This window comes from Antechinus flavipes, chromosome 3 (genome assembly GCF_016432865.1).
Source record: "Antechinus flavipes isolate AdamAnt ecotype Samford, QLD, Australia chromosome 3, AdamAnt_v2, whole genome shotgun sequence".
NCBI lineage: Eukaryota > Metazoa > Chordata > Mammalia > Dasyuromorphia > Dasyuridae > Antechinus > Antechinus flavipes.
This window is the reverse complement of record NC_067400.1, coordinates 481,694,014-481,710,340: the sequence shown is the minus strand read 5'-3', so window position 1 is coordinate 481,710,340 and position 16,327 is coordinate 481,694,014. Positions and strand designations below refer to the sequence as shown.

Genomic DNA, 16,327 nt, shown 5'->3' with positions numbered 1-16,327 from the left:
GAGATTTTCAGGACTAACAGCAGAAATACACATTTTAAAAAAAAACTAACTGGGAAGATTCAACTCCTAAGACCCTCTCTGACTTATGAGACAACAGATGGACATTTAAACATGTTTCCATTTATATGTATCTCACTCAGTGTTATAAATAACACCAAATATAAAAATTCCACCTCACCCTAACAACAAGATGAGCTACAATCTGCCATTTTCTTCATCTAAATGTAAAGGGAGGTAGGTAATAGCAGAAATTTTACCTCGTAGGACTGGCCGGGGGTGTGGTGGAAGGAGGAGCTGAGAATCTTCTTGATTCTTTATTTCTTTTGAAAAAAGAAGGGAAAAAAAAACTCCAAAGGCTGTTAAGAACAAGTTGAACCTGGTTTTCAGGTCTGTCACTGCCTAGAATGTTGCTCACTTTGCATGAGAACAGGTTAAACAAAAGTTAAAAATTAACCCTCTGAGCTAAGTCTTATTTCCATGTCATGCAGAGCCAACTCAGCCTAACTATAAAAAGTAGAATAGGAGGAAAAATTCAGGCATAAAATGTATGTTTCTCCCTTATTAATAGGAATCTAGTCTGGTCCAAAATGGGATCCTTTTGGCATAGACTGCTATTAAGAATGTAACTATATAGATAAAAGCAGATCTAGTCTATGCCATTTTGTATAAACAGTGAGCTGCAATTAAAGCATTAAGGAAAGTACTATTTTCCTTCATGAGTTAGCAGTAATTCCACTTCTGTACAAAATCATGTTTTCTAACAATGAGTATAAGTACCATTTTTGCTTCTATGTACTTAAATAAAAGAATCCAAACCTAAGAAAAGTAAAGTGGGAAATAAGAAAATAAAAAAAAAAAAATACATCAGATAAGAAAGTGCCTAAGACCCTATGAAGGGATGAAGTCAAGAAGTATGAATTTCATATGGGAACCTAATGATGAGATTGAAGAGAAATGAATTTTAAAAGCAGTAAGATGATTTTATAATATTATCACAAACAAGAAATAGCTAATTGAACTAAAGATTACAATAGGTAAGGCAAGTATTTGTTGAAAAGAAAGGAAGATTTTATAAAAGAAAAATATGACTTAAGATGACTTTTTGAATGTAGACACAAAACAGAAGCAAGAAATAGAGAAAGCAGGAAAAAAACTTCATAGTGGGAAGATGGGAGCTGGGGAAGATGATAAATTTCTCATGTATTTTGCTTAATAGAGGAGCAAGTACATTAATTCCTTCCTACTTTACAAAATAAATGAGTGACAAGTGTTCAAATGTGCCAATAAAATCCAAAAAGTCTTATTGAGAATGTACTTCCTGATACCAAACTAAGCTTTAAACATATTTTGAAAAGGTTTATTGGGCTAACCCAATTTCAAATGGACAAACAAAACAATATAGTTTGACTACTACTTAGCCTAAAGGACAATCTATAGTGTTATTTTGATAACTTTTTTGTCTATATTCTCTTTGTAGTTTGTAATTTTCCAATCTATCTAAAGAGTTGATATAATACAGGAACCTTATTCCTCATTAATATAAAGCTACATAAAATTTCCCTTTAAAATTTTAAATCTGTTACCTAAAAGGGATTAGTACAAACCTGGATACCAAAAGCACTGAGTCACTCTCTAGGCAATAAGTACCATCTCCCTTTTGGTCTAGATTAGTTTCCTCTGCTAAAAACTGAGGGCTAAGAACTATAGAATACTAGCACTTGAAAACTACCAGAACTGATTTCTTTCCTAAAAATAAAAATTATAAAGCAATCTGCAAACCTTAAAGGTCTATTTAAGTGCTAGCTATTATTATTGTCATCAAAAGGTTTAATGCTCTTGCTAACTTTTTCAATAGTATTTACTATGCATATTTCCCCTCGGGGCCACCACAAGGCTAGAGAGGCCTTATTCTCTGTTACTAGCAAAGAATGCTTTGTTATATTATTAATATGCCAACATGCCCTTGTAACTGCTCTTTTAGTCTCTGTATATATCCATGGAATAATCTAGCATTTTCCCCAAAAAATTTAGATTATTTTATGCTCTTTAGAGTAGCTTTAATAAATAATTAGAGCTCAAAGAATAAAATAGAGCTGAAGGAAAAGATTTCAAAATTAATATCAAGATCTGAAAAGTCAATACTGAAAGGAGAAAAAACAGTAGAGAATGACCAAAAAAAATTAGAATATGAAAAATGAAAGGAAAAAGTACCACTGATATATGAGACCTCTTAGTATGAAGAGTGTCTACATTTCAAAAGATTCCCACAAATAAATTAAGACTCAAAGACCATCTTTAATTTTTGCATCTCAATCTCAACTTCTGAAGTCAATATCAATAGATTAAGTCAGTGGTTTAGCAATGAAACAGAATCTAAGTGTTCTTATCTCTATTACTGGGGTCTTACCAAATCTTTCAAGATAGATAGAAGGTGGGGGTGAGGCTTATTTTAAGTCTCCAAACCTTCCTCTGCCCTCTGACACTCTCCAGCTTTGACTTCTCACTGATTATCTTTTACCCAAGGGGAATAAAGCAAATAGCAGAGACCTGTAAGACCAAGATACATCTGTAAGTTACCTGAGAAACTGACATCTCCATGTTACTTTGCCCGCTGCATAGCCAAACATCTCCAAATAAGACATCATGTATTGTCTGGCTGTATCTCTCCTTCTTAATGATTTGCTCTGCCGTCATATTATAAGGTCCACCAGGCTTCATAGGATCCAATACCACGATCCAGGTCCCAGACTGTTCTAAAACATAGCAAGGTACCAAGGACCTAATCAATCTCAGATCATTTAAAACAGAACTACAATTCAACGACATGCTTCAGGACTTCATGTGTTACTCTCTATATACTATTTAATTGAAACCTGAAAATAGAGTATACTTGAGTTATTTACATTTTGATCTACAGATGGGATTAAAGAAAACATCAGGAGTTCTCTACCCTAAGGAATGCAAAAATAGGGGGATCCTCCAAAAAAAGGCAAAATATCTTTGTCCTGTACTTACTTATCCAAACTCCCTCTCAAAAGAACTATGAACTATTTCATGAAAAAATGTGAATTTTCAATGCCAAACCACAATCCATAGGGATAACAAAAACACAAGTTAAATAATATCTTAGATTTTTAGAGCTTTATGGATTACAAAGTGCTTTCATATCTATTATTTCACTTGAGCCTTACTTATAGTTACCCTTGTGAGTTGGGCCAGAAACATCTTACTATCCCCATTTTGCCAAAGGCTAAGAGATTATCTAGAAAATGACAAACACAAAACCAAATCTCAGGTGAAATGATCAGTTCTCTGTATATCTAGGTGGACCATTAGCCCAGCCTATTCTTTAGAACACACCCTCTAACATGCTAAGCAATTTCAATAAAGTGCTTCTACAATTATTGATAAATAGAATCCAGGAGCACCAAATAATGAGAACTAAGTTGACAACATAAAAGGAAGAAAGAAAAACAAAAGAAAAAATGAGATATGACAACTTTAAAGCAAATTCTCTTGACAAAATTCAGAAGGAAAAAATCCAATTGTATGTTCATTTGATGAAATGAAATTTGACGAGATAAAATGAAAGAGAAAAATATTAAAAGGGTCATGTGTAAGCAGTAGTGTACTCATGTTATATGATACTTTTTCTCATGAACAGGTTGTTAAATACATAGAATGATATAAGTCCAGTGAAGGCCTGAGACAAAAGGGATTTCACCACTGCACTAGAGGCATCCCTGCCAAATCTGAGGTAGAAACAAACAGTTGTTTCCTTTTTAAAAGGATGACTTGGGGGTAGGTAGGAGAAGTAGTGGATAGAGCACAGCCCTGAAGTCAGGAGGACCTGAGTTCGAATTTAGCCTCAGACACTTAATACTTCCTTGGGGCTGTGTGACCCTAGACAAGTCACATAACTCAAGTGCCTCAAGGAAAAAAAAAAAAGGATATCTTAAGGACAAAACATCCTCAGGCCACAAGGAGTTCACTAAGAAATTCCAGAGTCAACTGTCTGCAGTTCTTTTTATTGTCAAAATAATCACACATTAGCATACTAAATGTGCAATGCACCTAAAGTACAAAAATCACTGTTTTGGAAACAGTGGGCAGCCAGTACAGACTGTGTGGCACAGGTGCTATTTGCTCCGTATGGCTTACACTTCTGAGCAGGCAGACACTCAATCTGTCTTGATGAGAGTCTTTCCCAAGGTTTTTCTAGGATGCCATCACTGATGAACCTCCTGAAAAAAATATATTCCTGACCTAAGCAGCAAACAGTTACAGTGATTAGGAGTTACACTCCTAAGTAAGTTATCTACTCAATACATTCTCTATATTGCTCTCTAAATACAGCTATAAGAAAACAGTAAGGAAAATGAAGATACTTGAACCAAAAAAAAAAAAAAAAAGCTAAACCACCTCAACACATATCAGAGGCTGAGAATGTTTCCAGGGCCTGAGCAATCTAAACAGAGCTGAACTGTATTTAGGCTATACTCTAAATTTAACTACTACCTCTCAAGGAATACTTCCAATCTGTCCAAAATACAAAAAAAGGACTGACTGATTTTTATTTTCACACAACTCTTTTTCATCATATCAAAAAAGGCAACTAGGTAGTGAAGTGACTAGAGCACTGGATCTGTCTTCAGAAATATCGGAGCTCAAATTCTGACTTAAGACACAAGTTAACAATTTGATCTCTTTCTATTTAAGTTTATTCACCTATAAAAAGGAGATAACAATAGCAACTACCTAAGTTGTGGTGAGAATAAAATTAGATATTTGTAGAGCTATTATTAAATCTCCACTTTCTCAAATATCTACTTCTACCAAAGATAACCAAGTAACAGGGTGAGCCAACTAGCTACCAGGATGATCCTTTAGCCAATGTGCCGAGAAGGGTGACACTGAAATAGAGTAAAACTCTTACACTTTGAAAGTTAGACACATCTAATAAGAATATACTATTCATATTTTAACCAGTGTCATAAATTTAAACTTCAGGGAACTTCTACCTCCACTCCCATTTACATTTCCCCTAATTACTCTTCCTTATTATCAACTGAGGAAAAAAAATGAATAAAGAAGATTAAGTGGGAAGATGTCTTTAAAAAAACTAGTCATATAACACTTTCTTGTTTTTCTTTTTCCCATTCATATCAGATGTGTATTATTATTATAGGTTCATTTTGCCAAGTTCACAATAGAGCTCTAAGACATTCAAGAGGAAGAATAAAGAGATGTTCTATACAACAGTCCCTTTTTCTACTTATATGTCAGTTTGGATATAGAAAAAGCCTATCTTCTACTTCATTTTCCCCTTACCCCCCAACCCTATCTCTGCCACACTTTGATATTTTCCCAGATGCAAAGTGATTTAGTAACATGAACTCTGAAAATGTATGTCAAAAGTTCCAATGCCAAAATTCAGCATCACTGACTAATGCAAATCTGCATTAAATTCTAATGCAGCTGAGTGACCCTAAAAGAAACAGCTGGAAATATTCTTCCATTCTTAGGTTCTAGAAAAATTCTTCTGTTTATTCATCATAACATATGAAGTTCTAATACCCCAATCATTCAAAGTTGCCTTTATGCTTCTTTCATTTGGGATAGTCAAAGAAAGATAGTCCATTTATATTTTACAAGGAACTACACACAGGCTCATCCTCAGAAACACCATTTTTATCATTATTTATACCCTGCTCCCTTGATTTTACCATTTATGTTTAAGAGACCCATTTACAAAACCTTATTCTGGAGGATGGTGAAAAATATGAGCAGTATCAAACTCATAAAACAAGAAGCTGTAAAGGATAACAGGAAACTTGGGTATTCTTGTAAAGCTTAATTAAGCCACATCATCTCAAAAGCATTTAAAGATAAAACTGGAAGGAAGACAACAAATACATGAGAAATGGAAACCATTTCTGAATAGATCAGCAAGTATTTATTAGGTAGATGAACAACAGAGAATCAAGTGCTTAATGTAGGTCATGTCCTATGATATGTGATAAGTGCTGTAATAAATGTGAGCAAGATAGTCCCTGAACTCAAAAAGTTCACATAAAGTAACACATAAAAAGGAACTAGAGAAGGGAAAGAGTATTCCAAGAGGAGAGTCTAATTTTCTCTAAAGGAAAGAATAGAAATTATGATCTAAATAGAGAGCAGAGATAACATGAGGTAGAGATGTCCAGGAAGTATTGTGGAAGCCTAGATTCAAGCAAGGTAAAACCAAAGTTAGCCTATCAGGGCCTAGAGTGGTTCAAAGGGCAGAGCCCAATTTTCTGATAAAGAAAGGCTAAATGAGGACAGCCCAAGTAGAGAAAAGTGGAAACAACATGGCATAGGTGGCCAGGAATTTTTAATGCAGCTCCTATTGTGTGTCAGGCATTAGACTAACCTTTATAAAGACAAAAGTAAAATGATCTGCCCTCATGAAACTTGCAATCTATTAAGGAAAGAGAACATGTATAAGTATCGATATATGCAGAACAGCAACAACAAAAGGAACACTAGCATCTGAGGAGACCAGGAAAAGCATTAAGCAGAAAGAGGCACTTAAGCTGAGTCTTGAAGGAAACTAAGGATTTCAATACATGAAAGGGAAAAGGGAGAACAGCCAGTGCAAACAGAAATGGAATTTGGGCACTGTATGACTAGTCTATTGCAAGGAGGCCACTCTGACTGTACCGTTAAGTGTGTGTAATAAGGCTGAAAAGTTAGGTTGAGGTCAAGTTCTGAAGAACTTTAAATGTCAAAATTTAGAGTTCATGTCTTGACCCCAGCAGTGATAGTCACTGGAATCTGTTGAGTAAAGGGATGACATATTAAGAACCACACTTAAGGAAAACCACTTTGGCAACCATATTGAGAGGAATTTAAAGTAGAGAGGTCTGAAACAGGAAGAAACTAATTAGGAAACTACTAAAATAAGACTAGTAGAAGTGTGGTTCTGTGAATAGAAAAGAGATGCTGTACAGGAGCAATAATAGGCAAATAGAGACAAAACTTGGCAAATAAGTGGATATGTGAGATGGAGAGTTGAGAATGGCACCAAGACTGCAAACCTGGGTGATGGTGCTACCATTGAAAGCGAAAGGGAAATTCAGAAGAAGAAAATGTCTGAAAAGAAAAATACTAAGTTCTGGTTTTGCACATACCTTCAAAAGGGGTATCCAGTCCAAATGTACTATAGGCATTTACCAACTAATAATAGCTGACATTTACATAATAATGCTTTAAAGTATGCAAAATGCTTTACAAATGTTATCTCATTTTGTCCTCCCAACAGTCCTCAGATATTATTGTTATCCACTGCCTTCCCTCCATTTTACCAAAGAAATGAATTGAAGGCAACTTGAATGACATGTTCAGGATCATACAGCTAGTGTCCATAGCAAGATTTGAATTCAGTTCTTCCTGACTCCACATCCAGCATTCAATCCACTGTATCACCTAAATGAGATTAAGGACTAGAGTTCTGATATTGAGAAGTATGACAATACTTCTGTAATAATTCATTCACTTTATCAAGAATAGTGAAACTACCAGATTTAAACACAATATTTTAGTTCCTGAAATGAGTTCCTCATGAAAATGTAAGACCTATTCTAAGAAAAACATTGCAGGAAGAGCAGTTTGACTAAAACAAGTATCTCAAAGTATTTGAAATAGGGATTATAGTATTCCTACTTTTAAAAAATAATAAAGAGGACATAAACACTGATCTATATGCCCACTTTCTCAATTATTCTTTTATTAGATCTTTTATTATAATAATCTATATAAATATTGAAGAGAATACAAGAAGGAAGCATGCAAGCTTTTGCAAATATATATATGAGCCCATTATTTTATTTAAAGTCACACAATTAATTAAAATGCAAACAAAATCTCACTGTGTTCTCTGCTGATTTTGAGGCATTTGAACATAATACATAATTATGCTATGGAAATGCTCCTCCAACAAAATGTCTCTCATGCATATGTTAAAGATCACACAAGATTCCTTGCTAACAAAAGAGGTAACTCTGCTAAATGATCCTCAAATTATCATCATCACTTAGGGCACGGCACATTTTCTCCAATTGTCTTTACTCACTATCATATGAAGGATTTATATCAGTTTAAAAGAGTGGAAAAATTCGCTAGAGACAATGAAATTCTCTTTATATCCTATTTGCTGACCACTTTTTGCTGTTCCCATCAAGCCCCAAAAAGTTACTAAAATTCCAGAGCTTTATGTCACTCAAAAGAAATTAACCACATTTTCACACAGAAAAGTCCAGGTATATGAATATTGCCTATTATTGATACAATTTGTTTAAATGGATAGAGCTACTTCATTAAAAAGCACAAACAGATCCTACAGATGGACAATGAGCTGAGCCCAGAATTGAAGAGGACATAGGAACTTGGGCTGGCTACCATTTCGGAAACTAAGACATTTTCAAAGATCCTAAGCTTCTCCCTGAAATAAACTCATCTTTTATACTGAGTCTTCTATAACATTATATGGCTACAAAGCATGGAATACCACAATTTCCAAAGAATCAAAATTCTAAAAGACAACAAAGATACGTATGGTGGGCATAAATAGTTTATAACCACCGAGTAATGAAAAATATCTAGAAAAGAAGTCACATGGTAAGAATGAAGGATAATCGTGATGGAGCTAAGATAGTGGAATAGCAAGAAACAATGCAGCTGAACTCCCATCCACAAAACTCCTCCATACAAATCTAGAAAATGTGCCAACCTAAGCCTAATGGGAAAATGCAGAAAAAGTCATCACGAATCCTTCATCCAACATTGGTTGAACATACAGTGACAGATAGAGAGATCTTTTAAACTGGGAATAGGTTTGGGGGCAGGAGCATACCAAGCACGAAACACTAACTAACATGCAAAAGAAGGTATGCAGCAGTGAGAGGAGATTCCAGACCCACACTGGGACACACAATTGAGACAAGTTCCAACAGGCAACCTTGTTACCCATATATGAGTCACAGATCCATGGCACGAGAAGAGAAATTGAGTAGAGGGGTAACATCCTGTATTAGGGAGAGGGGGAACCCTGGGCAAGTGTACTGAAAAAGAAGGAAACTCAGAAACAAATAGAAGTGGTTAGGCTCAAATTTCCAGAGCAGAGCAATAAATATCTCAGTTCCAATATCTAGTCCAGCATGCAGAGAAATAACCAGGGCAGGAATCCAAGAGCAAAGAAGAGCCTGCAGTTTTGTCATGTTGAATCAGAATAAATTCCTAGCTGGCTTATAGGGACTAAGTCTAACTGCAGGCTATATAGTTGCTCTGATCAAAACCCAGGTCAGGAATTTGCAGAGATTTGATCAGGGGAGCAGCAATCAGATTTTGCCCTGAATCAGAACACTTTGAAAATAGTGAAAGCTTGAAGAATCCCAGCTTGCCCTTGAGATCCTAGAATATCACAACTTACTCAACACCCAAAAAGAAGCAACAGGACCAACCCAGACATACCATCCAGGAGTGTGACAGACCCCAACACAAAAGTTCCAAGCCAGGAAATAGGCTGGAAAACTAAGTAAACAAATAAAAGAATCCCATTATAAAGAGCTATTATAGTAGCAGAGCCACTCAAGACACAGATGCAGAAGAAGAGAATAAATCCAAAACAACTATTAAAAATGTCTCAGATCAAAATACAAGTTGGGCACAAACAACTAGAATTGGAAAAAATGAATAAAGAATCTGTTGTTTTTTAAGAAAGAAAAACATTTTTATAAATGCAGTAAGAGTGTTAAAAGAAAAAAAATTGAAAAGGAATTAACGGTTTGGAACAAATACAAAACATGGCCCAAACAATGAACTCCCTGAAAATTAGGATGGACCAAAGAGAAGCCAATGACATCATGAAACAAAAAATACTAAAACAAAGTCAAAAGACCTCAGAGACAGGAAGAAAAAATTGAAATATAATATTACATAAGGCAAAGGATATATGGACTTATAATTCAAGAAAAACCAAGTGTAGGATAAATGCTTTAATGAAAAAGAGAACTTCCAAGTATTCCCATAAAAAAACAGAGTTGTATAGAAACTCTGAAGTTCAAACATAGGAATTAAAATAAAAATAAAAAATTAACATGAATAGACAAAAATAAGAAACTAAAGGATGAACTGCTTATATTCAAATATGCGGAGATGATATGTGTACATCTGAGCCCTATCATCATCAGGGATCACAGAAGAAGTCTAATTAGACAAGGCCTGGGTTCTTAAGAGAAGAATAAAAAGAGGGAAGAAAGAATATATTGGAGAAGAAAGAGGAGAAGAAGGAAAGTTAGGGAAAATTATCTCACATAATTAAGGTCCACAAATAGACATCTATACAAACGAGGAGAAGGGGCTGGGAAAAGCAGCAGACACTTCAGCCTCACTTTCATCTGAACTGATGGAGGGAAAGAATATACATATGCACATTTGGATACAGAAATAACATTTCCTTCAATAAGGAAAAAAGGGGGAATTAGAGGAAGGTAGATTAGGAGAGAAATTAGTCATAAACAAAACAAAAATTGGAGAACAGATGAACAAATTATGGCATATAAATGTCATAGAAAACTATTGTTCTGTAAGAAATGATAAAGGGAATGATTTCAGAGAAACCTGGTAAGTTTCATATAAACTGACACAGTGAAATAGACAGAACCATTGTATAATTTATACAACAGTAATATGATAAAGGAAAATAATTTCAAAAGAATTACTTTTATCAATGTAATGAACAAATATTACTCCAGAAGACTAATGATGAAACATTCTACCTATCTCCTAATAGAAAAGTGAATGCAGAATGACACTTTTTTAAAAGATGGACAATGTGGACATTTGTTTTGACAATATGTTTGTAATGGAATTTATTTTTCTTTCATTTCAATGTGGATTGGGGGACTGGAGTAAGAAGGTGAGACTTTCATTGATTTAAAAAAATAAAATATCTTTTTCAAAAGTATGGAACAATAGATGGGTAGCAGGTGTGCTGTATTAATAGCTCCATAATGTTAAAAAGATCTGTAATGAATCCTTCCATGGAAGATTAATGGTAGAACATGGAAAATTTCACAAGAAAAGGCATAAATGGGATGAGATCTGATTAAGTAAACAGAGTACTGACACAGATGAAATCATAGATGCAGTAAAAATTAAAAAGTAGTCTTTTTTTTCTTTTTTTTTCCTTTTTTTTTCTTTTTCCTCTGCTGAATCTAAAATGTGAACAGGTACTATATGGTTTCTAACATTCAGAATCCCATTTATAGTCTATGTCTTCCACACATACAAGCAGAAATGTTCAGTCAGTATTAAAAGAGTATCAAAAATAAGCAAAGTAAATAACCTGGCTGTCTCAAAATTTAAGCAAAAGAATGGAACCAGAATAGAGAAGTTAGCCTCTTAAACCTTCTCTGCTTTAAAAGACATCTCCTTTGCTTCTCCATGACTCCATGAAAGAATGTCTAGTTCATTTGGCCCAAACAGTACCTTAATTGTTTCGCTTTGTACAAGGAGTGCAACAGATACACAGTAAAGCATTTTTATAGAATTAAGTAAACAAGTGCTTCTTTCCCTTGTACTTCCTCTCCTATAAAGGAAAGGTGAATGAGCTAATAAAGAGAGTCAATTGCTCCTTCACTATCTTAACCTATACTACTTTTAGAATGTCATCAGGAGCCTTTAAGTAAATTGTTTCTCTTAAGGTGGAAATGGCTCCTGTTCCTGTGTACTGTCAATCCTACATAAAGCTAAGGAAGCTAAAAGTGAAATGTGTAATTCAATTCAATTAATGTTCACTATGCATATAAAGAGGAAAGGAGCCCCTCTTTTCTAATTAATGACCTCATTGATTTCCTCCTCCATTGTACATGCCAAATCTGAAAAAAATATTATATATAATAATTTAGAAAAATTCTAAAACATACAAATATAGGATTTTTTTTTAATTCAAGTTTATAATGTGGTATAGTATTTTATCTAGATTCCTACAGAACCAGGACTTAACTATTATAAGCAAACTTTGCCAGAACTTAGCACAGAATATTACTTATTCATGATAATGGTGATCATTAAAAGATTCCCCCCTTTTATATTCATTCATTTTTTGTATTTAAAGTACTACCTTGTACTTTGTTTTTAAGTTGATATTTACTAAGAGCATATGAGGCAGCAGGATGTAAAGAAAAAAACTCTGGTCTTGCAATCTAAAGATCTGGATTCATTTTAGTCCATCTAATAGATGAATGCCCTCTACAATACTCCTTCAAAATAGTTATTCACTCCCAGTTAACTGGACGCTCATGATCATCTGAGACCTAACACATTTCCACATAATCTAATCTCTGTGTCACTTGCTACAATATGATCTCCCCAACCTGACCTCACAGCAAATTTGAGTTTCTTCACATTCTAGTTTTCTGACTCTTCCTTCATAAGCCTATTTGTGTAATATATTTGTATATGCTCCTTGGGGAAAATTCTAGTCCTAATTCCAGCCTGATCTTTGGCCTCTACCATTCCCTACATAAAGCACAGTTCTTAAAGGAGCCCCAATCATTCATTTTCATATAATCCAGTAGATGGCACAAGAGGACAAATGCTGAATTGCATGTGGGTTGCCTTACCTTTCACATAGGCTACCTTTTTCATGATGGTTTCCTGAGCTTGGTGCAGAGTCACCATCACAATGCCTCCAATTTTTCCATAACCCCAGACCACAGCTCCAACTGGTTCTTTCTGCAACACCATGTGATCACCAATATAAGAAGCAAAACGAAAATTAACACCTAGGAGGCAGAAAAGTTTCATTAGATAAATTACAACCTGAATAATCAGATAAATAATAGTCTTTATGTAAAGGGCCTTGCATGGGATAGTATATTAATCCCACAGTTTCAAACTTGTATCTCCTAACAAGTAAATAGCCCAACCACAGGATATGTGTCATCTTGCACCTAAGCATATTTCTCCCTTCATTATAGGAAGTTTGTATCTTGATTATCTCCCTCACTCTCTGAAAAGTTGCCTCTCTTTTTCCTATCACTCATAGTTTCCTGTTACATACTTCTAAATGGGAATTTGTAAGTGAATCACTGTCTTCTCCTAATCTCTCCTACATTATCTAAGATTTCTGACAATCCCAATGACTGAGACTAAATTGGAAGTTCAGAGACCAGTGTTGTATTCATCGTTTTAATGCTTAAAACAACAAACAAAATTTCCGAGCTTAATAAATATCTAATGAATTAACAAAGCAAAGAAGTACACATTTATCCAATTTGTTTCTTTCTTCTGGTTATTTTTTATATTTGCTTGCCCTACCAATACTGAATTTCCTAAACAATTTCCTATGACCTCCTGACATGCTGGAGGTCCTGAAGAGATGATTACCCCTAACATTTATAGATGTCTGCCAAATAGACTATCTTTAAGTATGAATGTTTCTGTTATCTTAATGGTAAAAATAGAGAGACTGAAGTAAAGATGAAGTCAAAGAGGAAAAAAATGACCAGAAATCCTTAATTAGAAATTCTCCTATTTCACAAACTTAAATTGGCAAAGGGACAAAAAGGAGTGTAGAAGAAAATGTAGATTCTGTCCTAGAAATTCACTAACAAGACCAATCAAAAACTCACTTTAACAAGACTTTCCTAATTTTTAACACTAAGTCTATAATGAAGTGTTTTATTAATAACAAGCTTGTTATCTAAATTCCTTAGTACTATATCCATCAAAACATAGCTAAAAATTATTGTCACTCTAATCATTAAATAAGAATAAAGATATTTTATGATCTAAAGACAAATGATAGACAGGACAGGGGATCAGAATTAATGAATATGGAATTTTCCTTTCAGAAGCTACAAATAATCTTGCAAGTTTACTTAGATGATACCTATTAGGGCATCCTGTCAAAGGAGTCACCCACGTAAGTCTCAGTAGAGAGCCACTCTGAGCAAGAGCCCAGTCATTAAGACCTCTCCTATTTATAATGAACCAATCTATCCTACAGGGCTGCTGGGCTAGGGATAGTTAGCACACTGCACCAAGAACAGAATACAACATCCCAGTGATTGCATAACCATATAGGCAGTTTGCCAAAAGTAAGGCATATGTGTGGGAGGGCCTGTCTTGGGTAGGTGCTTCATACTGAACAGAAATGATAACCAGGAGCAGAGGAATTAAGTGGGGAGAAAAGGAGTGAATTTGGGGAAGATGAATTGCAAAAGAACACTTGCAGTATATAAGCCCAAAGAAGGAGCTCAGGAAAAAAATGAGCAAATTGTAGCAAAGAGGAAGGGGAAAGAGTTCCAACTCAATCTGTCATTATCAAAAACTTTTTTGAGCACAATCATGCAAACTCTACAGTAGACTTGAGAATCATAAAATTCACAGAGCAAGGGATTTTTTAAAGATTATCTACCCTTCATTTGACAGATGAGAAAATTGAGGTCCAGAGAAGTCATGTGATTTGCCTTCAGCCACATATCTCATAGGTCATGGTAAAGAAAGAAACCGAAGTATAGGACTTTTTCCAGTTCACAGTTTTTCAAAAGGTACCATCCTCTATATATCCTGAGGTAAATAAATAAAGGAGACAACATTCCTTGTCCTGAAGAAGCTAGATTCTAAAACTGACACAATGAAAAAATTATAGGTGAACATTACTATGGTTATTTCCCTTAAGAAAAAAAAAAAAAACTTTTTTTTATATCCCAAGTTTTTCTTTCTTCATATCCCACAGTGCCTTGCACATTTTTTTTTCCAGCTCTGTGAATTTCATTGTGTGAAGAAATCCAAGTTAGGAAATTCTACCAATGCACATCTACAACTGTTTAGCACCTTAGAATCCAGAGTATTATTTGATTCACTAAAAAGTTAGTTGACTTGCCCAGAGTTTTCATAACTGATATGTGTCATTACAAAATCTTGTAATGGCTGTCTCCCAAGTGTAGAATGTACTTTCCACTCCTCTTCATCAGATAATCCCTCACTTCCTTCAAGACCCAGCTTAAGGACCACTTTCTATACCAAGATTTTCTTGAGCCCCACAACTTAATGCCTTGCTCTCTAATGTATGCTCTTTACTTTTTAAAAATATATTTATTTTATTTATACTTATATTACACATTGTCTCCCCTGAGGAAATATAAGCTCCCTGAGAGTATGGAATTTTTTTTTTTATTTGTATCCCTAGCAATCATATAATTATCTAGCACCCAATAAGTATCTAAAAATATTTGACTGATGCTTGATTACCTAGAATCTGGGAATATTGTCAAATGCATATTCTCAAAAAAGCCCTCCCCGACATTTACATTATTAACTTTTACAAGTTTTTCCTTCTTTTCTTATAGAATTAGTAATGACAAGAGAGAAATGCTAAATGTCTTCAACTGAGCTAAGGAAGAAAGGAGAGATAAATGGGAGAAGGTAACTTAATGACAGTGATAACAGAAGCTTGAGTTTGCTATTTGATCAAAAAAAGAGGAACAGTAATTATATCTCTTCATTAGGGAAATGCCCTTTTCCCATGATCTAGAGTTCCAGATGCTCCTAAAGCTGAAAGGTTGGGTGGTGCATGGGTGTGAGACTTAGTACCCATCCTACTCATATAAAAAAGGGTATTTACAAACAGCAGAATGTGAACAGGAGCCAAGCTCAGAGTGACCCAACCCTTTCAAAAACTCAGTTGTCCAGATTATCTACCCTTGGGCCAAAAGTCACATGTGTGTCTGGATGTTTCGAGTTTGTGACAAGAATTGTTATTTGTTAAGCCAGTAACTCTCTTCATCCCCCTGAGAAGCCTTTAAAAGGTAAAAATCACTCCAGAGGGACGGAGGGGACAGAGCTTTACCTAGTTACTATCACCCCTTAAAATGTGGTGATCATGATGAGTTCATTACTATCCAAAAAAGAAAAAAGAAAAAAAAAAACGCAGGTGGAAATGTTGCGATCGCCAGCCACTCTTCCGGGGCCCCAACAACCACCCAGGCTCGGCCTCACAGGCCCCTTTCACGCCATGGCAGTGGAAGGGCCTTCAGAACCTTTCTGGCTTAAGGGAGGACCGGATCTAATAAGCTGCCTCCTGGGGCCGGCTACGGAATGAGGAGCAAGGCTAGGCCCCCGGGCCGGCCCCCACCTCACCTGCTCCGCCGCCCCCGCTGCCCGCCAAGAGCAACCGCAACAATAGCAGCGCCCGCAGGACCGAGGTCACCGTCATAGTTCCGAGGGACCCAGGATATGTCCGCGGCGTTTGGGGCGGGGACAGTGTAAGGCTCGGGGC

At 35.4% G+C, this 16,327-nt stretch overlaps 1 protein-coding gene across 2 annotated transcripts in view; it reads right to left on the bottom strand.

Moving 5' to 3' along the window:
- SIAE (sialic acid acetylesterase) overlaps window positions 1-16,281 on the bottom strand; it is a 41,032-nt gene extending 24,751 nt beyond the window's left edge. Inside the window, exons 1-3 of one of the 2 annotated variants that reach the window (XM_051986777.1) lie at window positions 16,189-16,281; window positions 12,666-12,827; window positions 2,578-2,753 (exon numbers count right to left, since the gene is read on the bottom strand). In XM_051986777.1, the coding sequence (XP_051842737.1) occupies window positions 2,578-2,753; window positions 12,666-12,827; window positions 16,189-16,264 (414 nt within the window). In that variant the 5' untranslated portion in view covers window positions 16,265-16,281. The remainder of the gene's footprint in view (window positions 1-2,577; window positions 2,754-12,665; window positions 12,828-16,188) is intronic. The other variant, XM_051986778.1, reaches the window with a different exon arrangement.
- Between the last annotated feature and the right edge of the window lie 46 nt (window positions 16,282-16,327).